The 25,894-nt window shown below is 41.4% G+C and overlaps 1 protein-coding gene across 4 annotated transcripts in view; it reads right to left on the reverse strand.

The window, feature by feature from the left end:
• Window positions 1-25,894, reverse strand: part of NALCN (sodium leak channel, non-selective) — a 350,272-nt gene that overhangs the window by 296,198 nt on the left and 28,180 nt on the right. For all 4 annotated transcript variants that reach the window (XM_074963156.1, XM_074963170.1, XM_074963152.1 and 1 more), the window contains one exon: window positions 13,404-13,487. In XM_074963156.1, coding sequence (XP_074819257.1) covers window positions 13,404-13,487 — 84 coding nt within the window. The remainder of the gene's footprint in view (window positions 1-13,403; window positions 13,488-25,894) is intronic.

Consider the following 25,894-nt stretch of genomic DNA (forward strand, 5'->3'; position numbering starts at 1 on the left):
GAAAGAAAATGACAATGCTTTAGTATCTAAACTGATGGAAATGTGGTATCTAGTCTGATTTTTTACAAGTCTCTTGATGCTTTGGACTGTCCAATTCTTGGCCTTTTCTTTTCGTTTTTTATTTCAAAGTAAATAAACCTGCATTGTTTTGTGCTGATGTGACATTCACACCCTCTGCTGACACACATTTTGTTGATGCAGCAATAACTGACATGTTTGAGATGTACCAACTAACTTGGGAAAACGTGGCCACAACTAACACAGATTTTGCTTCCTAGATGGCTAAGTTTGCACGGGAGATAAAAATCAGAAACCAGAGCTGCTATGTATTACCTATCCTGCTCGTTTGATTAAGATTGCACTACCAGCAGCTACTGCTATGGAAGAAATGAAAGAGCTAAAATCTCGCATCACTGGATTCAGGGCCATTTTCAAATATATGAACAAGTTGAAGGCTTTGTTTTATATAGTGTGAGACGAGTGCAGAGCCAACTGCCAATTAGCTACCCCTGTTGTGCAACCTCAGTGCATGAGCTTGTACTTCACTGCCTGTCATGTAAATAATGTGTGGACTGTTCTAATGCATCTCCTAGATCATCCTGAGTTTGTTGGTTCTAAAGAAGAAACTCTGAAGAGACTGGCAAATAACAAAAATGATGGCCAGATTCTGCGCACCTAGGTAATGTTCATTGTTGAAATTTGGAATCACTGTGTGACACACAGAAAACACTGTGTGTTTTCTCCAACTACTGCCAACACGTTTGCCAATACACATTTACCTGCTCCTGACAACCAAAATTTCAGGCGAATTGAGCACTAAAACTGCAGGAGAAACAAACGGCGAGAAAACCCAGCTGTTTCAGAAATCCTTCCAATTCCAGATCAGGAGAAAACCAAAAAAGCATTCAAAACCTTCAGCACTCAGCTAGAAATGGGAGAAGACCATGGCCTGCAATCTGAACCCCAAAGTGTTTGGTGCTGAAGATTCTTTTTGGAATGTCATCCAGTAGTTGCACCCCTTCCTCAAGGTGAATTTTGCAGCACACTATGACCATTATGCCAGAATGTTTCAACCATTTGCCACTAAAGATTAAATTTCAAACCTGAAAAAGGAATTTACTACTTACATGACCATGCCTAACCATGACAATGTGAAACTAGATGTGCTGGCTTTTTGGACCAGTTATCAAGACACATTTCACAACTTCAGCAAAGTGGCACGGCAAGCTTTGAGTGTACCTGCTGGATCTATTGATGCAGACCATTTATTTTCAAAATCGGACTACCTCCAGTATAGCAAGAGGCTCAACATGAGTGAGGATACTTAGAAGAAAATTATGTGAGCATATGCCAACCAGGATTACTGGAACAACTACTAGCTCTAAGAGAGACAAAAAATAACTTTTTTATGTTCAAAGGTTCAATTATACTATAGTAAAATGTGTATATTATGAAATTTTTTTGTTTTTCTTTGTCCCCTCAATTTTTCATTTTAATTTTTTTAAACCTAATTTCATCCCAGTTTTAATGTTTATTTTCCAAACACTGAGAAATTCCTGAATTTTTTTTTTACAAATAAACATTGAAAATGAAGAACACTTAGTATACCTCAGTAGAAGAGGGACCAATCTCTTTGGGGACAGGCCAGCTAGACTAATCAGGACGAGATTAAACTAATAGCAAAAGCGGAAGGTAAAAAAAAGATGAGCGCTCAGGTAGCACAAAATCAAGATGTTGAAAACAAAATTAATCAAGGAACCAGAGAAAATGAAGAGAAGAAATTCTTGCATTGCCTATACACTAGTTAGCAGCCTGGGTAACAAACAAAAAAGGAACTGGAACTGCTCATTTATTAACGTAAATTTGATCTAGTTAGTGTTACTGAATCCTGGTGGGGTGATTCGAACAATTGGAATGTTAAAATCAATGGATCTATGAAAGACTGAAGAGCAAAAAGAGAAGGAGATTTGCACTCTATGACAAAAATGACATTAGTTGTTTCCGAGTCACTGATAACACAGAAGAAAATGATCGTGAATGCTTATGGATCAATGTCCTAACAGAAAAAATACAAGATGGGGTATTAGTTGGTGTCTGCTACAGACCACCAAACCACACTAGGAACCAGGATAACCATTTCTTTACACAACTATCTTCTAATATGTAGGAAGAAAACTGTGTGATCACGGGGGACTTCAATCTGAGTGACATATACTGAAGGTGTCATGCTGCCAATAATAAAAGAGTTTAGATGACAATTTCCTAACTCAAAAGGAAGCCCATTGCTAAATTAGAAGAATTTTTTGCATTAGTCCTCAATGCAGAGGACGTCAGGGAAATTCCCACACCTGAACCACTCTTTTTAGGTGAGAAATCTGGGCAACTGTCCAGGATTGAGGTGTCATTAGAGAGGAGGTTTTGGAACAAACTAATAAATTAAACAGTAATAAGTCACCAGGACCAGATGGTATTCAGCCAAGAGTTCTGAAGGAACGCAAATATGAAATTGCAGAACTACTAACTGTGGTATGTGACCTGTTATTTAAATCAGTCTCTGTATCAGATGACGGAGGATAGCTAATGTGTTGCCAATTTTTAAAAAAAGGTTCCCAAGGCGATCCTGGCAATTACAGGCCAGTAAGCCTAACTTTACTATCAGGCAAACTAGTTGAAAGGATAGTTAAGAAACAGAATTACCAGACAAATAAATGAACACAATTTGTTGGGGAAGAGTCAAGGGAAATTATGCTTCACCGATCTATTAGAATTCTTTCAGGGGTGTCTACAAACATGTGGACAAAGGTTATCTGGTGGATATCCTGTACTTGGACTTTCAGAAAGCCTCACCAAAAGCTCTTAAGCTACGTAAGCACTCGTGGTATAAGAGGGAAGGACCTCTCATGGATCAGTAACTTCTTAAAAAGACAGGAGGAAACAAAGGGTAGAAATAAAGGTCAGTTTTCAGAATGGAGAGAGGTAAATAGAGCAGTCTCCCAAGGATCTGTACTGGGACCAGTGATCTTCAACATATACATAAATGAGCTGGAAAAAGGGATAAACAGTAAAGTGGCAAAGATTGCAGATGATACAAAATTATTCAAGGTAGTTAAATCCAAAGCTGATCACAAATTGTTACAAAGGGATCTCACTATTGTGGCAGATGAAATTCAGTCGTGTCAAATACAAAGTAATCTACACAGGAAATCATAACGATGGGGTCTAAATTAGCTGTTACCACTCAAGAAAAAGATCTTGGAGTCATCATGGATAGTTCTGTGAAAACATATATTCAGTGTGCAGCAGCAGTCAAAAAAGCTAACAATGTTAGGAACCAATAGGAAAGGGTTAGATAATAAAACAGAGAATATCATAATGCCACTACACAAATCCACAGTATACCCACACCTTCAATACTGCAAGCAGTTCTGGTTGTCCCAACTCAAAAAAGATATAGGAAAGAGGCATGAAAAGAGAAATAACAACAACAAAAAATATCAGAAGCATGGAATAGCTTCCATATGAGAAGACATTAAAAAGACTGGGACTTTTCATCTTAGAAAAGAGATGACTAAGGGGGATATGACTCAGAGCTATAAAACATGACTGGTGTGGAGAAAGTAAATAAGGAAGTGTATTTACTCCTTCTTAACACAAGAACTAGGGGTCACCAAGTTAAATTAATAGGCAGGAGGTTTAAAACAAACATAAGGGAGTGCTACTTCACACAACACACAGCCAACCTGTGGAACTCAGTCACAGTGGATCTTGTGAAGGTGAAAGTATAATTGGGTTCAAAAAAGAATCAATGACTATTAGCCAAGATGATCAGAGATACAAACCTAAGCTTCTAAGCACCAGAAGCTGGGAATGGACAACAATGAAGGGATCACTCGTTAATTGCCCTGTTCTGTTCATTCCCTCTGAAGCATCGGGCATTGGCCATGGTCAGAAGACAGGATACTGGGATAGATGGATCACTGGTCTGACCCAGTATGGCTGTTCTTATGTAAAAAGTGTTGCAGCCAACATGGGGGAATTCTATATTAAAACCTGTCCTAACACATAAAAAGTAACTGGTCACAGAACTATTAATTGTAATAGTTAATTAATTGTACCTGAGGTACGAGTGATCATGACTTGATCACATTTATAATGTACAAGCAGAATAAAGTCCAGACCAGTAATATATTTATGTGTATACACACACACACACACACACACACACACACACACACACGGCTCTTTAATAGGCCAATTTCAAAAAGCTGAAAACAATTATGAGCCAAATCAGATGGGAGGAAGAATTTAATGAGAAAAAAGTGAATGATAATTAGGAATCATGTAAGAACATCTTACTAGATGCTCAAAAAGCTACAGTCCCTACAAATGAGGAAGAAATCCGTGCTAGTTAAACAACCAACCTGGTTTAGAGGCAAAGTGAAGGCAGCTGTAAAATATATATATATATAAAAAACAAATGGAAGACAGGGAAAGTTGATAGTAATGAATATAAATCAGAAGCTAGGAATTGTAGAAAATTGATAAGGGAAACCAAATGACAGAAAAAGAACTCTAAGACTGGCAGAGTTAAGGACAATAAGAAGTTTTGAAAATATATTAGGAACACAAAGAATCCTGACAATGGTGTCCATTACTAAATGGAAATGGTAGAATTATCACTAATAATGCAAAAAAGGAAGGGGTGTTCAATAAATGTTTCTGTTCTATATTTGGGAAAAAACAGATGATGCAGTCTCGTCATATGGCGATAACACTCTTTTCATTACACTAGTATCTCTGGAGGATGTTAAACAAAAGCTATCACAGTTACACATTTTTAAATAAGAGTTTTAAAACATCTGGCTAAGGCGTTCACTGCACCATTAATGTTAATTTACATATATCTTAGGGCACTGGAGAAGATCCAGAAGACGGGAAGAAAGCTAATGTTGTGCCTGTCAGCCTGACATTGATCCTGGGCAAAATAATGGTGTGGCAGATATGGGACTTGATTAACAATGAAATAAAGGAGGGTAGGGTAATTAATGCAATCAACATGGGTTTATGGAAAATACATCCTATCAAACTAACTTGATATCTTTTTTTGATGAGATTACGAGTTTGGTTTATAAAGATAATAAACTGATGTATATACTTAGACTTCTGTAAATTGATTGACTTGGTACCAGATGGTACCACTTGGTACCACTTTGCTTAACAAACTAAAACTATATAAAATTAACACTGCATGTATTAAATGGATTAAAATCCGGCTAACTGCTAGGTCTCAAAATGTAACCATAAATGGGAGCTCCACTTTAGGTGTCTTGGCGCCGTGCACTTGTAATCTGAAATTTGTAGTAGCGGTGCCCCAGTTGGCTGCGCATGTGCAGCAGCCGTCTCATGTCACTCCGAGAAGTTATCTCGTGTGCACAGCCAACCAACCCCAGTTCCTTCTCTACCCCAGAGGATCATCCCCCCAAAGTAGAGGGGATGAGGGGGGATAGTGGAGCACCCACAGGGACAACCATTTCAAAGAACCTCAGTTACTGCACAGGGTGAGTAATCTTCTCTTCTTTTTCGAGTGTCCCTGTGGGTGCTCCCCTTTAGGTGAGTATGGAGCAGCGCCCCTCAGTGGAGGGGGCGTTTTGGAGTTGGTTTATTAATTGTGGCTAGCACCAAGAGTCCAAACTTGTGCATCTGCAGTTGATTGTTGCTCGAGAGTGTAGGTTTAGTAAAAGTGTGAGCAGAGGCCCAGGTAGCTCCTTTGCAAATGTCCATGATGGGTATGGTAGTGAGAAACACTATTGATGTTGATAACGCTCTGGTGGAGTGTGTGCGAACTCCTGGTGGAGCAGAGGTTGTTCTGCTGCTAACACAAATGGATACAGCCCGATATCCATCTCTGTTTAGAGATGGTCTGACCCTTTGATCGTTCTGTTATAGAGAGAAAGAGACAAGACGATTTTCTAAGTGTTTTTTTTTGTTCTAGGTAAAAGGCTAGTGCTCTGCAGACGTTGAGTGTATAAAGAGCAGCCTCCCTGTTGCTGGCATGTGGTTTGGGGAAAAACATAGGTGAGTATATGGGTTGATTTAGATGAAAGGGCGAGGCTACTTTGGGTATGAATTTGGGCTGCAGCCATAGGATCACTTTGTCTTTGTAGAATGTGGTATAAGGTGAGTGTGCCATTAAGGCACTTAGCACTCCCACCCTTCTTGCCAACATGATGGCAAAGAGGAAGGCCACCTTCATCGATAGACGTAGCAACGAACAAGTCGCTATGGGTTCAAATGGTTTCCCCATGAGGCAACGGAGGACGAGGTTAAGGTCCCACATGGGTGTAGGGTCTTTTAGCATTGGGTAGGTATTCATCATGCCTTTTAGAAAACACTTAGTTCTTGGATGAGTGAATATAGTGCCTCCATCCATGTTATCATGTAACGAGATGATTGCAGGGAGGTGTACTCTGATGGAGCTGTTGGAGAGCCCCAATTTTTTAAGACCCAATATATATTTTGGGTGGTGAGGCCGACGCTGGGCAGTGGGGTCAACCGTGGAGAAACATGGTTAGCCTCGCACCAAGTGCGAAATCGTGTCCACTTCTGTGTATATGTTTTTCGTGTGCTTAGTCTGTGACTGTTCAAGAGTATGTCTTTAACTTCCTTAGAATAGTCTTTGTCAATACGCATTAGCCATGGAGAAAACAGGCCTTGAGATGGAGAAGAGCTAGATTGGGGTGATTGATGTGTCCTGAGTCCTGTGTCAGGAGGTGAGATATTAAAGCGAGGGTTCGAGATGGTTTCACTACCATCTGTCTGAGGTATGGAAACCATGTTTGTCTGGGCCATGTAAGCACAATGAGAATGACCCTGGACTTGTCTTGCCTGATCTTGTGTATAACTCGACTCAGAAGTGGAATAGGAGGGAACGCCTACATTAGCGGCGCCTCCCGTTTCATAAGGAGGGCGTTGCCCAGAGAGTGGCGTCTCAGCCCCGCTTGGGAGCAGTACTGAGAGCACTTTGCGTTGTGAGCTGTGGCAAATAGGTCTATAGCAGGGAATTCCCACAGGGTGAATATGGCGGTGAGGGTTGCATAGTCCATCTCCCACTTGTGGGTTTGTGAGAAATCTCTGCTCAGTTGGTCCACTGTGGTGTTCTGGTGTCCCGGCAGGTAGTATGCTGAGATGTCTATGTTGTGGGAGATGCACCAAACCCAGAGGTGTATTGCCTCCATGCACAGAGGGTATGATCAGGCTCATAGGTGCCAACTCCATGGGTGCTCCAGGGCTGGAGCACCCACGGGGAAAAATTAGTGGGTGCTCCGCACCCACAGGCAACCAAGCTCCCACTGCCCCCACCCCCTCCTCGCCTCCCTCTCTCCCACCCCAGTGCTCCACGTCCCCGCTCCTCCCTCTCCCTCCCAGTGCTTCCAGCCCGCCCGCCGCCTAACAGCAGTTTGGTGGTGCTTAGGACTTTCCGGGAAGGAGGGGGAGAAGCGGAGACATGGCGTGCTCAGGTGAGGAGGTGGAGAAGAGGCGGGGCGGGGACTTGGGGGAAGAGGGTGGAATGGGGGCAGGAAGGGGGCAGGGCTGGGGTGGGAAAAGGCAGGGTGGGGTGAGGACTTTGAGGAAGGGGTGGAATGGGGGTGGGGTGAGGGCTGTCCAGGGGCAGGAAGAAGCAGGGCAGGGGCAGGGCCAGGGGCACAGGGGGACATCGAGCACCTACCGGGCAGAGGGAAAGTCGGCGCCTATAATCGGGCTCCCCCTTGGCGGTTTATGTAGAACGTGTGTGCTGTGTTGTCCGTAAGGACTTGGATAGTCGTGCTGTGGATTAGAGGAAGGAAATGCTCACATGCGTTTCTACTGCTCTTAGTTCTAGTATGTTTATATGCAAGTTGACTTCTGCTGCTGACCAATGACCCTGGATCGTGTTGTCGCCCAGGTGAGCTTCCCATCCCATGGGGGAGGCATCCCTGGTGATCGTTATTGTAGAAGCTTTCTGTTGGAATGGGACATTCGAGCAGACATTTTGTGGGTATGTCCACCACTCAAGGGAATCCTTTACCTTGCAGGGCATGGTGAGCCGCCTGTTGAGGGAGTGCTTGTGTGGTATATAGCAAGTGCCAAGCCACGCTTGTAGGCATCTCATATGTAGTCTGGTATATTTGACAACAAAAGTCGTAGTGGCCATGTGCCCCAAAAGTTGTAGGCACGTCCTGGCTGACATTTGTGGGCTGTCCGTGACCATAGTAATCAGAGTGGTTAAGTTGAGGAAGCACTGTTAGGGTAACCTTGGTGTTGCTGTGAGGCAGTCGAGATGGGCCCCTATAAATTCCAGTTGTTGGACAGGGACCAAGGTGAACTTCTAAACATTTATTTGAAGCCTGAGGTTCGTAAAGAGGGCTATCGTGGTTTGTGTGGCATCTAGTGCTGCCCGCTGTGTTGATGCTCTTACCAGGTAGTTGTCCAGGTATGGAAAAATCATCACCCCTAGTGAGCTACCTTGGAGAAGACCCTTGGGGCGGTTGACAGTCCGAAGGGTAGCACTTTGTTTTGATAATGTTGATGTCTTAGAGTGAAGCGCAGGAATCTTCTGTGTGCTGCGTGAATGATGATATGAAAGTAAGCGTCTTGTAGGCCGAGAGACAGGAGCCAATCTCCTTTCTCTAATCCCGGAATTATCATCGATAGGATCACCATTCTGAATCGCTGCATTCTCACAAACTTGTTGAGTTTGTGTAAATCCAGAATGAGTCTCAATCCACCATTCTTTTTCTGAGTGAGGAAATAATGAGAATAAAATCCTCTTCCCCTGTGTTGAGCTGGTACTGGTTCCATGGCTCCTAGTTGCAGGAGGTGGTTTATTTCCTATTGTAATAGGGGCTCGTGAGAGGGGTCCTGAAGAGGGACGGGGAAGGGGTATTGGTAGGTGGGATAGAAATAAATGGGATGGAGTAACCCTGCTGGATAATTTCCAGGACCCATCTGTCTGTGGTGATGTTGTTCCAGACTAGGTAATATGGTGACAAGTGGTCCCCGAATGGTGTTAAAGTGGGGTTGAGATCTGGAAGTAGAGAGTGTAGAGGTCTCGGGCTCTCAACCAGAACTTCAGAATGATTGCCTGGAGGTAGAAGGCTGGGATGTGGAAGGCTGGTCTTGATTCTGCCTTTGTCTTATCTGCCTCTGTTTGCAGAGTTGGATATAATGTCTTTGGGGCTGAGAGTATGGTGCGGCCCAGAATTTTTGGTTGTAAAACCTGCCCTGCTTTTTCTGTTTCCAGGGACATAGATGCCAGGAGTCTTTAAGGTGGCCTGGGAGTCCTTCAAAGTATGCAAGGACACATCAGTGGATTCGGCAAACAGTTTCTGACCCTCAAAGGGTAGGTCCTCAACCATAGCCTGTACCTCCCTCAGGAATCCCGATTGGTGGAGCCAGGATGCCTGACGCATGACACGGAGGTCAGAATGGAGCAGGCTGCTGTGTCCGCGGAATCGAGAAAGGCTTGGAGGACCGTCCTTGTGATGAGAGAGCCTTCAGAAATGTTGGACTTATACGCTTCTCTCCTGTCCTCTGGGAGATGTTCAATAAAAGATGACAATGTAGAAAACAGGTTGTGTGCGTATTTTGCAAGCAGTGCAGAGTAATTTGTGATGCGGAATTGCAAGGTGGTGGAAGAATAGGCTTTGCACCCAAAGAGGTCTAGCCTCTTCCAGTCTTTGACGTAAGGGGTGGATCTTGACTGTTGCTGTTTGCCCCTCTGATTTACTGCCTCCAAGACCAGTGAATTAGGAGTGGGGTGGGTAAAGAGAAATTCAGTCTTTTTTGCCAACACTTAATATTTTTTGTCCGACCTTTTGCAGGAAGGAGGGGCTGTGGCTGGCATCTGCCAGATGGTTTTTGCAGGGTTCATTATGGCAGCATTAATAAGCAGTGCTATTTTTGCTAATGGGGAAGCCTGGAGAATGTCAGTGAACAGATGTTGGGTCTCAGGGAGCTCAGACAAGGAGATGTTGAGGGAGTCCACTACCCTCTTAAAAATGTCATGAAAGGACATGAAGTCATCCCCCGAAGTGGGGGGGGTGGCATGAGTGTTTCATATGGAGACGAAGATGAGATATGCGTAGGTGCCAAGGTGTCTCCTTCAGGTGCATCCTCCTGCTCTTCAGTCCCCTCATCCTGGACCTCTGAAGGTGCTGGATCCGTTGGTAAGGGAGGGCAGGGTGGGTTAGGAGGTCTAATGTTCTGGGCCCTATACATGGCCCATGGGTCCCAGTATGGCCAGGTGGGTGGGAGGGCCATAGGAGGTGGCAGCCAGGATTGGGTCTGCCAGGCTCACGCATCTATCAGTGGCTGATGATGTGAGGGCCCTGCTTTAGGAGAGGAGTGGTGAGGGGTGTACATCCCTGTGTCGTCCTCATCATCATCATCACTGGAGAGAGGTGGCGCTGAAGCCCCTGGGGTGATGATCTGGCTTGGTCTGGGCCTTGCTGGGGTACTGTCTGTACCGAATAGGGGGGTCCATGGCATAGAAGAAACTGCCAGGTTTCTTTTTCTTTTTTTGTGAAAAGTTGTGGTACTGGGAAGCTCATTGCAGTGGATGGCAGTGCAGTCTCAGAGAAGAGGGTCAGAACTGACAGTGCTGAGATCTTGCTGAGCTGTGTATGTACAGCAGGTGGCTCCATTACACTGATCAGTGCCGGGACATTCCACAGCACGGTCGGTGCACGGGAGCTTGGCTTTAGATCACGCACCTGACTGAGAGCCTGCCTGTACCGGGTCTTTGGCTCCTCGAGAAGTTTTGGTACCAGACATTCCCGGTGCCTCTCAGTCTGAGGCTCTCGGTGCCATCGGTACTGGGGCAGATTTTTCGCCAGGAGACCATTTCCTTTTAGGCAATCTCGCTGTGGCAATGAATGAGACCACTGTTTGGTCGCCTTTTTAGGGACAAGGTCCTTAGAAGCGGTCTTGGTAGTGGAGCCCTTGTCTGTGGCTGCTGCTGGTAACCATTGGCCAGGAGGCATCCTGGATTCTGGCCTGAGGAATTTCACCATCATTAGTCATTTAAATTGGAGATCCCTGGATTTCTGTGTCCTGGCAGGCAGTTTTTACAATGAGGACACTTTTGAGGAATATGGATCTCTCTGAGACAGTGGATGCACTGAGCATGGCCATTTGAAACAAGTATCGATAGCCTGCAGGTCAGGCAGCATTTAAATCCAGGGGAACCGGGCATGCCTGAGGAAGGGCCAGCTCTGGAAAAAAAACAGGGTAGCCCGTTTTTATTCAGTCATCGTTGATGGAGGCCCGCCGCATGGCGGAAGGGGGGAAAACTACACCATTTTTTTTAAAAAAAAATATTGAAGCAATTAAAGACTAACACTAACCAAAGTTAACTAGGATTTAGAGGATAAAAGAAAAAAGAAGGAATATGAACTATCTACAGAGTTGAAGAGGAGCTGCTGTCGCTCCGACTCAAGCCAAGGGTGGTAGAGAAGGAACTGGGGGTCAGTTGGCTGCACATGCAAGGTAACAGCTCGGAGCGGCGCAAGACGATTGCTATTACAAATCTCCAATTACAAGCGCAGGGTGCCAAGACACCTAAAGCACCCACAGAGACACTCCTCAAAGAAGAAGGATTGGTTCTTGGCCCTACACTACTTAACATATTAATCAATTACCTGGAAGAAAACTAAATCATCATTGATAGTGTGTGAAGATGACACAAAAATTGGGGGAGTGATAAATAATGAAGAGGAAAAATCGTTGATTCAGAGCAATCTAGATCATTTGGTAAATTGGCACAAACAATATGTTTTAATATGGATAAATGTAAATGTATACATCTGGGAACAAAGAATACAGGCCATACTTACAGGATGGGGGACTCCATCTTGGTAATCAGTGACTCTAAAAAAGATTTGGGAGTCAAGGTGGATAATCAGCTCAACTTGATCTCCCAGTGTGATGCTGTGGCCACAAGAGCTAATGAGAACCTTGGATGCATAAACAGGAGAATCTTATGCAGTAGTAGAGAGGTTATTTTACTTTTGTATTTGGCACTGGTGAGACCACTGCTGGAATATTGTATCCAGTTCTGGTGCTCACTATTCAAGAAGAATGTTGATAAATTGGAGAGGGTTCAGAGAAGAGCCACAATAATGATTAAAGGATTAGAAAAAGTGTCTTAGAGTGATTGACTTAAGGAGCTCAACAAAGAAAAGATGAAGGGGTGACTTCATTACAGTCCGTAAGTATTTACATGGTGAACAAATAGTTAATAATGGGCTCTTCAAATTAGCAGAGGAAGTGATAAGACGATCCAATGGCTGGAAGTTGAAGCTAGACATATTCACAGCTACATTTTTAGACTAATTAACCATTGAAACAATTTAGCAAGGGTCATGGTGGATTCTCTGTCACTGACAATTTTTAAAATCAGGATTGGATGTTTTTCTAAAAGATGTGCTCTAGGAATTATTTTGGGGGAAGTTATATGGCCTGTGTGATATAAGAGGTCAAACTAGGTGATCACAATGGCCTTGGATCTATGAATGTACTAGGAAATGTTCTGTAGGGATCACTGACAGAGTGCAGACTAGATTGAAGTGTTTGGCCATTTAAAAATCAGCATTTATCCACTTTTACCACACAGGTGTATGAGAGATATCACAGTTTCCCCTATAGTTAAATTGAAAATAATTGTATGTCTCAGATGTGGTAACGGTGCATGGTTATGTACCTTAAAATAACTAGTTTTTCGAGATGTTGTAGTCAGTGTGGATGCACACCTAGCGTGGGATCCACACTGACACATACTTGAATAAGATATGATGACTTTTAAATGGCAATCATGAGGTCTTGTCCATCTCTAATTATTAATCGAGTCCTGCCTGTAGTCCTTGATCAGTTCTTACTCAGGAAAAACTTCCTCTGTGCTGAATGATGAAGGATTGTATGGGTCGGCCAGACAGAATACTTCCTATACTGTAACTTTATGTGAAATGTGAACAAGTTAACATTGCTATGGAAACGTTTTGGGGTTTTTTTTAATTTCCTCTGTGTTTTATTTTAAATCTGTGACATTCCTTCTAATATACAACATGTTGAATTTCTGAACAAGTTCAAAATTAAGGACATGTCCAAATTAAAGAAATTCACACCGGTGAAACATCAATGTTATTACACCAAAGAAAACCCCTAATGTAGATGCACTGCAGTAGCTGTGTTGTTACTGGACTGTGAAAGAGTAGAACCACTGAATTTTAAATCTGACCTATGAACAACTGTATATTTATAACATACAGTTACTTGTTCATGCTGCTGTGAGTATTTTGCATGCACAACTGCAGGGCCCACTTGTGAAATATTAGCCCTTCGTATTTAAGGTAAAATTATGTAATTACCTGTAACACCAATGACACCCAAAGACAAAAAACCATGAATCCATCAAACACACACCAACGATCCTTTACATAGGAGCTATCCCCCTAAAAGAGAAATAAAAATTAGTGTTTTTTTGTTTTGTTGCTTCATTGCCAAGATAAAAAAAGAAAATCACAAATGATATCCACTGTCAAGAAGGAACAGCAACATTCTCTACCATCTTTAAAATTCTAAATCCCCAATGTCTGAGCTGGAAGATGATGGAAATTTTAAATAAATACATAAATACATCAAATAAATAAGTAAATGATGTATTCAGGAAAGAAAGTTGTGAGCTTCATTTTTCTGCAGCAGCTCCTTTCAGCCACGGCTAGAGAAGAATTTATAAATATCTTTGTTTTTCTTCTTTATAGTAGCCTATATAACAAACATTGCACCTGATTCAACACTGACTTTTACCTTGTGCCGTCATTTACATGCCTACATAGTAGGTATAAATTGCTAACACACCAGAACACTGGTGGCTCACTTATACCTGTGCAAACAGAGTATCATTCGGGTTTGATCCATTTTTACACCTCATTTCACAGATGCAAATGATTACTCAAGGTGAAAAGCCAATCAATGCTATACACCAGTCTGAATAGGATTGGTCATTCCTTACAGTAGAGGAAGACCACAAATAATGTACAGAAAACATTTACACTAAGCTCACTTTCTCTCAGTTGTAAAAATCCGTCCTGGAAGTGAACAGCAGAAGGATAAAACAACAATATAGTAAGCCGTTCTCAAAGTAAAATATATCACAGATAAACTGCACAAAACATGAATGCTACCTATAGTCAGAATTTGTTTTCCTATGAGAAGACGCTTACAGTTATTTTTTTCAGTCTAATTATGCATTTTATTATGTATTTTGGAGGGCAGGAGTGTTCAAACTAGGGTGGGAAATCACTGAACAGAAACTTACAATCACTGTCATTTCAACTTCTACTTGCTGCACACAATACTTTTATTTCCCTGCCCATGGTCTAAGCTGATGAGGAACTCTTCACTCAGAGGCAACGCTAAACAAACCCAACTTGTCCAGCCTGTGATGTCTGATGATTGAAAAATAGCTTCAAGCTGTTTGTCTGCAGAGCTCAACTGCTGACATTCTATATTTTCCCCTCTGTGTACTAACCATGCCTCCAGAGGAATATGCACTCAACAGAGAAGCTAAATCAGGGGTGGGCAAACTTTTCGGCCTGAGGGCCACATCGGCATTGCAAAACTGTATGGATAGCCGGGTAGGGAAGGCTGTGCCTCCCCAAAGAGCCTGGCCACCACCTCCTATCCGCCCCCTCCCACTTCCCACCCCTCTCAGAACCCCCAACCCATCCAAAGCTCCTTGTCCCCTGACCACCCCCTCCTGGCACCCCGGCCCCTAACCACCCCCTAGGACCCCACCCCTATCCAACCCCCCCCGCTCCCTGTCCCCTGACTGCCCCGACCCCTATTCACACCCCCGCCCCCAGACAGACCCCCCCCGGACTCCCACACCTATCCAACCCCCCCTGCTCCCTGTCCCCTGACTGCCCCCTGGGACCACTTGCCCCATATCCAACACCCCCCCCCCCGGCTTAGAGCAGCGAAGCCTCGCTGCCCGGCCAGAGCCAGCCACTCTGCCGCTGCGTTGCCCAGCAGGAGTGGTGGGCCAGAGCGCTGGCATCATGTCGCACTGAGGCTGCAAGGGAGGGGGGACAACAGAGGAGGGGCCAGAGGCTAGCCTCCCCAGCCGGGAGCTCAGGGGACGGACAGGACGGTCCAGTGGGCTGGACGTAGCCCGCAGGCCATAGTTTGCCCACTTCTGAGCTAAAGCCTTTGATTGTGTGTGTTGAATAAAAGACCCTGATACTTCTTTCTCTAGCATATGAAAACCCTTTGAAATCTGATTTCCTTCCCTAGAGCACCAAAATATCATAATTTATCCAAAGCAGGAAGTTTTCTGTGAATGAGGTTTGAGCAGGCATTTGGCCAAAAGTTCTGATATTCAGCCGCACTTGAATAATTTTCAAATACCTATTACAAGTCAAAAAGTTTTTTAAAAAGTTCCCATTTCCTCCCAACAGGACCTTGGAATGGCTGAACTGGCTCTGCCACTTTTCTTTAGTATTTGGAGACACAGATTATGAGGAAGTCATGCTCCCTTCTGGTCTTACAGTAGCATGCAACAACTTTGCCTCTCCTTCCTCTTCCAGTGTGGATGCACACCTAGAGTGGGATCCACACTGACACATACTTGAATAAGATATGATGACTTTTAAATGGCAATCATGACAGGTCTTGTCCATCTCTAATTATTAATCGAGTCCTGCCTGTAGTCCTTGATCAGTTCTTACTCAGGAAAAACTTCCTCTGTGCTGAATGATGAAGGATTGTATGGGTCGGCCAGACAGAATACTTCCTATACTGTAACTTTATGTGAAATGTGAACAAGTTAACATTGCTATGGAAATGTTTTGGGGTTTTTTTTAATTTCTTCTGTGTTTTATTTTAAATCTGTGACATTCCTTTTAATATACAACATGTTGAATTTCTGAACAAGTTCAAAATTAAGGACATGTCCAAATTAAAGAAATTCACACCGGTGAAACATCAATGTTGTTACACCAAAGAAAACCCCTAATGTAGATGCACTGCAGTAGCTGTGTTGTTACTGGACGGTGAAAGAGTAGAACCACTGAATTTTAAATCTGACCCATGAACAACTGTATATTTATAACATACAGTTACTTGTTCATGCTGCTGTGAGTATTTTGCATGCACAACTGCAGGGCCCACTTGTGAAATATTAGCCCTACATATTTAAGGTAAGAATAGTAAGCAATTCTGCTTATCAAATAATTTTTCAAGTTTTCAATTAATTTAAATGATTTTGTCTAGCTAAAATAAATAAGAATACAGACATCCGCTCACTTTTGCACTTGTTCCTTTCCATTGGAATATTGCTCTCATCAGGATGTCATTCAGATGGGTAACAATATACTTTCCTGATTGTAACAACCACACTAAAAGATAATCTGGGAATTGGTATTATTTTTTATTTTCACTAAATCAGTCCAAACCGATAAATTTCACCACAATTATTCACGGCTATGATCTCATCAAAATAGAGGTGCAGGTGTCACAAGTTTCCATTCACAGCAGCATGAAAATAAAAATAGTAATTTAGCAATAAATAGATTTTAGGGGGGACGTATTTAATTTTAAGTGATGAATTTATTTTTCTGGCTACCTAGAAGTAATTCTTTAAAGGTTAATTTGTAACAAGTATTGATTTTCTGTTAAAGGTGGATTACATTTTACATTGCTGATACTAATGATAATAGAATACACAGAAAAAACAATAGGATTCTACATCTTAATTTTTTGTCTATTTTCTGAGATACCTTTCGCACTTCTGACTCTTTTAAAACTTATTTTATCATAATGACTGTTAGTAAATTCTGAAATTCACTGCATTACTGAATTCATTATGTTTTGTTCTAAAGAACAAATCTGAACTCTGGGGACTCTTCCTCGTTCCAATTAAGTCAATGGGAGAAAACTGTTTACTTAATTTAAAACATATTATGAAGTGGAAATATACCGAACATTGTTTCCTAGTCATTATCCTAAATACAGAATTTTACCTGCTGGTAGTCAACTGCAAGTACAAATGCAGTACCAAACGTACCAATGCAAACGCATGGGAACAGTGGGCCCAATTTGAGGGGTCACATGTCATTAGAAACCTCCAAAAAAAGAGATACAGACAAGTCCCGGGGGAAAAGACCCAGAAATAGATGGAGTCTAAAAGAACTAACAGAAGAGTAAGCCAGAGGCTGAAAATAGTAGAAATAAAGAAGAGGGATTGTCCAAAATAATTTTCTAACCTATTAGGAAGGAAAAAAAAAAAAGAAAGAAAAACCACAGTTACCATGTGGCAGCTATTTTTCTCTTTTTAGCTCTGCCTTTCAATTTCTCTATTTCTCACATTCTGCCCCTCACTCCATTGTTGTTATTATTCCTTATCTTTTTCACTCTTTAGACTGCTGGGGTAGGTGTCTGCTATCCTGTTTTTACTCTACCTTTGGGGATTCTGACACTTGTGAGGATTCCGGAATGGTAGGAAGCAGTTCTTGCAAAGTGTCCTACCTTTCCACATTCAGATCTTGATTGTGTAGGATGGTCTGGCAGTGCCCTCCTCCCTTCACTACCTCTGCCCCCAGCTCCCCCTTCTGTCATGCCCTCATTTCAAGAAGGTGGCTGTAAATGGCAACTCTTCTGCTAGGCGTTGAAGATATATTATTTAAGAACAAAAGAACAGCCATACTGGGTCAGACCAATGGTCCATCTAGCCCCCCGTATCCTGTCTTCTGACAGTGACCAGTGCCAGGTGCTTCAGAGGGAATGAGCAGAACAGGTAATTATTGAGAGATCCATCCTCTGTTGTCCACTCCCAGCTTCTGGCAGTCAGAGACTAGGGACTCCCAGAGCAGGAGGTTACATCCCTGACCATCCTGACTTATAACCATTGATAAACCTATCAATGACATATCCTCCAGGAACCTAATTCTTTTTGAACCCCTTTTTAAACCCTGTTATAGTTTTGGCCTTCACAACATCCCCTTACATTTCTGAAACATCAGAGCCATATTTTTTAAAATTATTTTATTGAAATTATTATTTTATTGAGAAATAGAGGAGTTAAGGGGGACTTGATTACAGTCTTTAAGTATCTACATGGGGAAACATATCTGATAATGAGTTCTTCAATCTAGCAGAGAAAGGTATAACATGATCGCACAGCAGGAAGCTGAAACTAAACAAATTCAGATGGAAACTAAGGCATACATTTAATTGTGAGTGTAATTAACACCGGGAACAATTTACCAAGGATTGTGATAGACTCTCTATCACTGGTAATTTTTAAATCAAGACTGGAAGTTTTTCTAAAAGATCTGCTCTAGGAATTATTTTAGGGAAGTTCCATGGCCTGTGTTATATAAGTGATCAGACCAGATAGTCTTAATGGTCCCTTCTGGCTTGGGAATCTCTGAAAGTATTGAAAATGAGAGTCAGTAAAATGCAGTATAAAAAAATCCAGATGAGGCCCAGGTGCCTTCCCTTAAGTCAAATTAGGTAACAGGCCATCAGTTACAGGTGCCCTGGACTGCCCCAGCTCCCTCTTAAAGGGCCAGTCACCGTGTGACAATGGTGCTTTTGAATGCCTCCATTCTGAAAAGACTGAGGCAAAGTTATGCCTCCATTTTTGAGTGATGTAGCATCAGCAAGAGATCTGATTTTCAGAAAGTGCTAAATACCCACTCTCTGAAAATCAAACCCATCTTTAAGCTTCTCAAGTTGAGCACTATAAAAGTGAGAAACCCACACAATCACTAGACACTTTTGAGAAACCTTAGACATTAGTAGAGGGCTAAAAGTTCCCATGACACTGTCAGAAGAGTAGGACTCAGATAGTTACACGTTTAGATGGGTTGGTTGGCCTGTTTGAAAAGGTGAGTTGATTATTTATGTAACTACTGGATCCTAGGCATCCTCAGGTGTTCTTCACCGCCACAGGTCAGAGCTGCATGGGGTGGCTCTGGCACCATATGTGTTGAAGCCTCTTGAGACAATGTGTCATGGACAGTCCTATCAATTCTACTGCAGATCTGCTGGACAGTGTCTATCAATTCTACTGCAAAGCTCAACAGGTAGGGTTTTGTATAGCAGTAGGATGTTGATGTGGGCAAGTTCAAGCTCCCAACCCAACCTAACAATTTCAAGCCACTTCCAACCTTGCCCACAAAAGGGGAGGGAAAGAAGAGACAGTCTGAAAAGCCTCACCTGTCTTCCAGTTGTCAAAACCTGCAAATGTCAAGCCTGCTTCTCAACCCTGGCCAGGTGTCAAAAGCATTAGTTTTTTGCTGTCCAGCTGTCAAACCCTCCTGCCTTTTCTCTCACCCCATCCCCAGCTATTACATTTCATAGTCTGCCCAGGAGATAAACTAAAGCCATGGCACACATGGCTCTGAGGTGCACATTCTATCCCAGACTGCATTCAGCCATCTCACTATGTGTACATACCATATCCGTTACTATGCCAAATACAAGAGAGAAATTCAGCCCAGCATATTTTATCATGTCTTATAACTATGTAATTTTTTCATTCTTTAGATAGATAGATAGATAGATAGATAGATAGATAGATAGACCGACCCTGTTAATCACACTTACAACTGTGCGTGTTGTCTTAGATACCTAAATAACTTTGCCTCAGTCTTTTCAGAATTCTTGGCATTCTGTTTAGGAAGTTTAGGAAAGTTTAAATAATAGTTCAGATAACCAAGTAACCCTTAACTAAGGCAATACTGACAACTTTTTATAGGTGGTCACTGTATTAGTCATTCCTCTGAATAATTATAGTATTGTTTCAAAATCAACTAAGTTATTTTTTAAATGTTACACTGTAGGGAAAAGACTGTTTATTAGCATTTACACAATGGTATATCTTAAAATAAAATGTTTTCACCAACACTGCAGGAATGTCCTATTAAAATAACACTCCATAGTGGTAGTTAATCCATATTTGTAAAATATTTTGCCCTGTAATACAATGGACAGTGCTGTATATGAAAGGTTCTAATACATACGTACACAGGAGGCAGAGCTAGGGTTGCTATGGGAAGCTTAGCTCTAAATAGCATTTGTGGTTGTAACATCACTTCCTTGTCATTGAATTAACTTAGGTTATGCAGTCATTGGAAGCAACCCTTGAATGAAAATTCAGTGCATTATATGAGTGGTTACAAATTTATCTATACCATAAATAATATATGTTTGTGACAATCTTGTATGCTATATAAAAACATTGAAACAAATCACTTAATGTTAATAAAAGATCCTTACAGCAGTACTGATTACTATGAAGTGCACAGTGCTTAACAGACACAAACTTATATTTGCAAGAGCTCAGTAAAATGATATTTTAAGATGGGGCCAATTAAGTAGATTTTATTCTGAAGACCAACATAAAGAAAACAAAAAGCAGCTGATGTTCTCTAGGTCTTTTAGGACTCTTGTAAAACAATATATATAATCTTCCATTTCATCACTTAAATCGTTACAGCTATGATCACTACAGAATCCTTAATTATTTCATTACTTGCAACAGTAATAAATTAGATTTTACAAAATGACTTACTGAGAGTTTCTTGGATTATTTTAGAGATTACTAACAAGGAAGTACGTCCTTATTTCACTCAGATAAGACCAGTGAATTTTACTTTTAACAAATATTGAATTTTTACAAATTTACAAAAGGAAGCACACTGAACTTACATTTTTCACTAAATCAGTACATTGCAATAAGAGGGAAATTGTGAAGTGCCCCATTTTGTATTTTATGCTCTGCTGTTGACATTCTAACTACAACAACAACTGTGCATTTTAAAATATTTGTAAGTGTTCAGAGATAACAAATTCTATATAAGCTGTTCTGCTGGTCAATCAAATATGATTCCATTTCATCTACCCCAAAGTACACATGTCGTGAATACACGACAGTTCTAGGGCAGGTAAAACTTAGAAGAAAATAATCCCTTTTTTAAGATTTAAGAATGAATACTTTCATTTCATCATACTGACAGTCTTCTGAAAAAAACAGATGATAAAATATTGCTCAAGTGTATCTGAAATGATGGAGACATGTAGTTACTAAAACAGCAACAAACAATGGGGATGGAGGGAAGAGCTCTAATAATTAAAACAGAAAAACAATGCTTTTAGGCTGAACATGTTATTCAAATCAGGGATATCAATCATGTTTGTGATGAAAGACATAACACTTAGAGGCTGTCAATCACACCTGCTATGAAAAATTGAGAGGTCTTAAACTTACCTTTCAAGCATTAACAAACACAGGCATAATACAAATTCTCCTGAAACTGATTATAAAGATTGTTGGACCAAATTCTCAAAACTGTAAGTCAGAAACTGCTGAAATCCAATTAAAAGATTCCACATGTATTCCAGGTGCTTGCATGTATGCACACAAAAGCTTCCTGTCCCATAGCCACAGGTACTATGGCATACACGTTAAATGCCTCTATTCAGGAAGTGAAAGACAAGACAGGTGAGGTAATTGGACCAACTTCTACTGGTAGAAGGCATAAGCTTTTGAGCTTCACAGAAACTTTATTCAGATCTGGGGAAAGTAATCAGTGTATCTAAGCTAAACGTAATTTAGAACAGATTTTTAAGCATAAGGGGTAGACGACCACTGTAGAAGACCACTAAAATGAAGTAGGCAATTAAGGTTAGCAAGCAGTGGGATGAGTTACAAAATGAGCCATAAAACTAATGTTTCTGTTAAGTCCATGGTTTTTACTGTCTAGCACAGTTATGAACTTAAGTGCCCAAGCTCAACTTTTGACGGTGTTGTGTGGATTTCCTTTGAGGATGAGGACTCAGAGGTCAGATATGGAGTGATCACTTTGTGAGACTTGTTCATCCACAGGCGATATAATGTTTTTGTCTTCTATCATTTTTCTGTGAGTGTTCATTTGAGAGCGTCATGATTATCTAATTTCACTCACATAGTTATTGCTGGGCATTTGGTGCACTGGATGAGGTACACCACATGTTGTGATAGGTATATGGATCTTGAAAGGTGTGGTGTAGAAGGTATTGATCATTGTTGCAGTGGAGATATGTCTGCAGAGTTTGCATATATTATTCTGGAAGAGTCTGGTGCCACTTTGAATTGCCACGTCCTGGTCTATGAGGGGCTTGCTTCTGATGATGAGCTTGGGAAGGTTAGGATGGGGGGTTGTCTGAAGGCCAGAAGAGGGGGGGTTCAGTAAAGATTTCTTTATCCCCATTAAGTATGTGTTGTAATTATTTGATAATACTGGGTATGGGATCCAGCATGGGGTAGTTCTCCACCAGAGAAAAAGATCCCATCACAGAACAGGCCATTCAAATACCCTGGGAGAACCTGCTTTCAATACAGAAAAAAAAAAACACCAATGACCACACACCCCAAGATGTCCCCTATCAACCCACATTGGAACCCATACGGAGAATCACCAACACTGCATACATCTATTCAGCAAGGACAGTCTCTACTGTGTAACTATTTATTGTTTTCCCATCTTACTCTTCCAAAAAGCTATTTATATTTTAAATATTTCAATAAATTTTCCATCCCTATTTTTATCCTCAAATGTTCATATTTATAGATTTCTAATATTGACAGAAGCGAGATTTGTTGAGAAGGACTTGATCAAGCACTCCCTTCTAGCAGGCTGCTTTTAAGCACATATGCAAAATTTCCACTCCCTTAGTGTGGCATACTGCGAATGGGTCGGCTTCTACCTTCCAACCCAAATGCCACTGTAGTTCATTAGTACTATATGTTAGAGAAGTTTTTGAATTATTTCAGGTGAAAATTTTAATCTCAAACATTAGCACTTTCATCATTTTAAAAGAATTCAACAGATTTTTTTCAAACATGGCTTGTTCTGTAGACTCATTCTGACATAAAATCAAGCAAGAACCATGAGCACTATCCTATATCTTTCCAACCAAAAGACTATGTAGGCAATTCTAATTTGTATTCTATTATGGACTTGATTAACTGAAAAATTATTTATCATAATAAAAGAAACCATTTTTTAACTTTTACTTTTGAGAATTTAATATTCATCAAGGCAGCTGTGCCCCCCAACCCCCAACAAAATCGTATATTTTAAATGAAAGCTTTAGTTTTTACAGAGCGCTCACTGATGCAGTACGGGATCATGTTGTATCTTAGTTTCCCCTCACTTATGCATTTTGCTTCAGAGCTCCATTTTTTCATCCGTGCTATTTATTCTGATGGACACCAGCTCTATCTTACAGGTCAAGGCTTTCACTCATTGTAACTTACCATACCTTGCTTAAAACTGTTCACACATACCCCTAATTGAGTTTTCACCACAAAGCATCTTATAACAGTCACCATATGGACACAGAGCAGCAGACTGTGGCAGAAAGATGTCACACATTCTGTTTTACTATATGATATTTTTGAAAAAAATAATTGATGTCTTGATCCTGGCCAATGGATTTACAATGACACAATGTGTTTTTCCAAAATGCTTCTTTTCTTATGAAGATTTTTGTCTAGTTTTCAGAATTAGTAATTTTGATCATGAAGCTGAACATCCATGTCTGCTCCATCTCCTAACAACTCTTTTTCCACCCCCACCTGGGTACATTTTAAATATCTTAAAAAGATTACATTTTGAACAGCATGTCTAAAATGAAGGCACATAACAACCCCAATATTTCCTTTCCCTTCTCTCTTCTGTCTACATTCAGTTGGGGAAACTGACTTGAAGCTGACAATCCAGTTAATATTTCTATCATTTTGTGAAAGGGGGTAAATTAGGACAACTAGTTTTGTAACTTGCAATTTTCCCCTTCATGTTTAAGTGACTAAAGATAGGAAGTTTAATATCATGTATGTGATTATTCAGGAGTTAAAGTATTGGATCATGAGGAAAAAACCCTAATTGTGAGAGGTACTAAACAACATATAAATCTATAAATCAAGACACTCTCCTGGAATTAGTGTGACCATGTTGGCCAGACTAGTTGACAGCAGGTAGGTCTCTGAGTAAAAGGAATTGGGAAGGTGGCCGCAGAAAGCTTGGTCTCCAACACACATGTAGATCTGGAAATAAATGCCCTGGACAACCAATAAATCATTTGCTTTAAAAAACAAAAACAAACAACAAAGTGTCATACCTTCATCACTCTTTCCACTGAGAACCACAAGCCCATCACATTTATCAAGTGTGGAGGAATATGAAAAAATAAACATGAGGGCACGGTAGCTACAAGGAGCCAGCTGTGGCTTCTTGAGTCAGAGCAGTGAAGCCACAGGGTAACATACAGCAGGAGCAGTCCTGCTCTAAAGGACAATGATGGCACAACTGGTATAAGGTCCTTTACACAAGCAGATGATTGAAGTCCACTCACTCTCTATTGTTCCAGACATGCCCCCAGTTTGCACCTGCCCCCACTACCCTCTTATAGCAGGGAGGCAACTGATATAAGAAGTGAATATACTGTCTCTGGAAGCACTAAGCAAGCAGCTATTCCTCCTACACAGTGGGAGAATTCCACGAGAAAGGCCAACAAGTTTGAAGCCACTCTGCACTGGTTTTAAAAAACCACCCTTGAGTACTTTACAAAAACCCAATGAAATTGCTCTAGTCTGCCAGAGCTTGATATACAAATAGACTGAGCCTTGTGGAACTACCCTGTACTAAAAACGCAAGGGTTATGCTGCAAGCTAAAGATATAAATGATGTAATCAGCTAACATAATTACAAAAATATTGAAGTCAGTGAATAATGCCAAGTCCTAGCCAAGTAAAATATGACATATCCACTTAATATGACATTAGTTTGAGGTAAAGTATAAAAATCTTATAATGACTCCCACGATGTATTTGGTTTTATAATAATACAGATTACAAAGACAATCTTTATACATTTTATCATGTCCTTTGTAAACCAAAATGTGTCAGACCTGTATTTAGTTGCTCTACAAGATGAAGTACTCTCCTATCTTCAAAATATTAATTTTACTTTCTAATACACTTTTTTTAATTATGGGAATACCATAATGCTTGGTCACCCACTATATAATAGTAGCAAGGGTCTGCAATAAACACTGTAGGACAGGGATCAGCAATCTTTGGCACACCAGGGAAATCTGCTGGCGTGCCAGGACAGTTTGTTTACCTGCAGTGTCCGCAGGTTCGGCCGATCGCAGCTGCCACTGGCCGTGGTTTGCCGTTCCAGGCCAATGGGGGCTGCGGGAAGTGGTGTGGGCCGAGGGATGTGCTGGCCTCCGCTTCCCACAGCCCCCATTGGCCTGGAACGGTGAACCACGGCCAGTGGCAGCTGTGATCGGCTGAACCTGTGGACGCTACAGGTAAACAAACTCTCCTGGCCCTCCAGCAGATTTCCCTGAGGGGATGCATGCCAAAGGTTGCCGATCCCTGCTGTAGGAACTATGTTAAGTAGATAAATGGTATAATAAATGTGTCCCCTCAGCTTTCTTAGAGTGTGAAAATCTCTCTATTCCTCTCCCATTCACTAAGGGGAGAATTTTCAGCTTAGCCATCTGTTTGTTTATTCCATTTTTCTTCCAGCAGCATGTGAATTCTTTTGGAATACATACATATTTTCCTATTCTCTGCCTAAGATTTTAGAATGTTTTCCTCCTTTAGTTATTTAAGAATACCAGCATGGCAACAGTGTCAAATCCAGACAGTTTACTTGGAATGCCCTCTTCTCTTCCATCGCCTAATCCGAAGATGGGAGTATAAAATGCTCATAAGAAGTTGGCACCCATGCAGACTCTCTAAGATACCTATACTTGAAGAATAGATCCATGATACCTTGTCTTCTGCTACTGAAGTTAT

This window comes from Natator depressus, chromosome 1 (genome assembly GCF_965152275.1).
Source record: "Natator depressus isolate rNatDep1 chromosome 1, rNatDep2.hap1, whole genome shotgun sequence".
Classification (NCBI taxonomy): Eukaryota; Metazoa; Chordata; order Testudines; family Cheloniidae; genus Natator; species Natator depressus.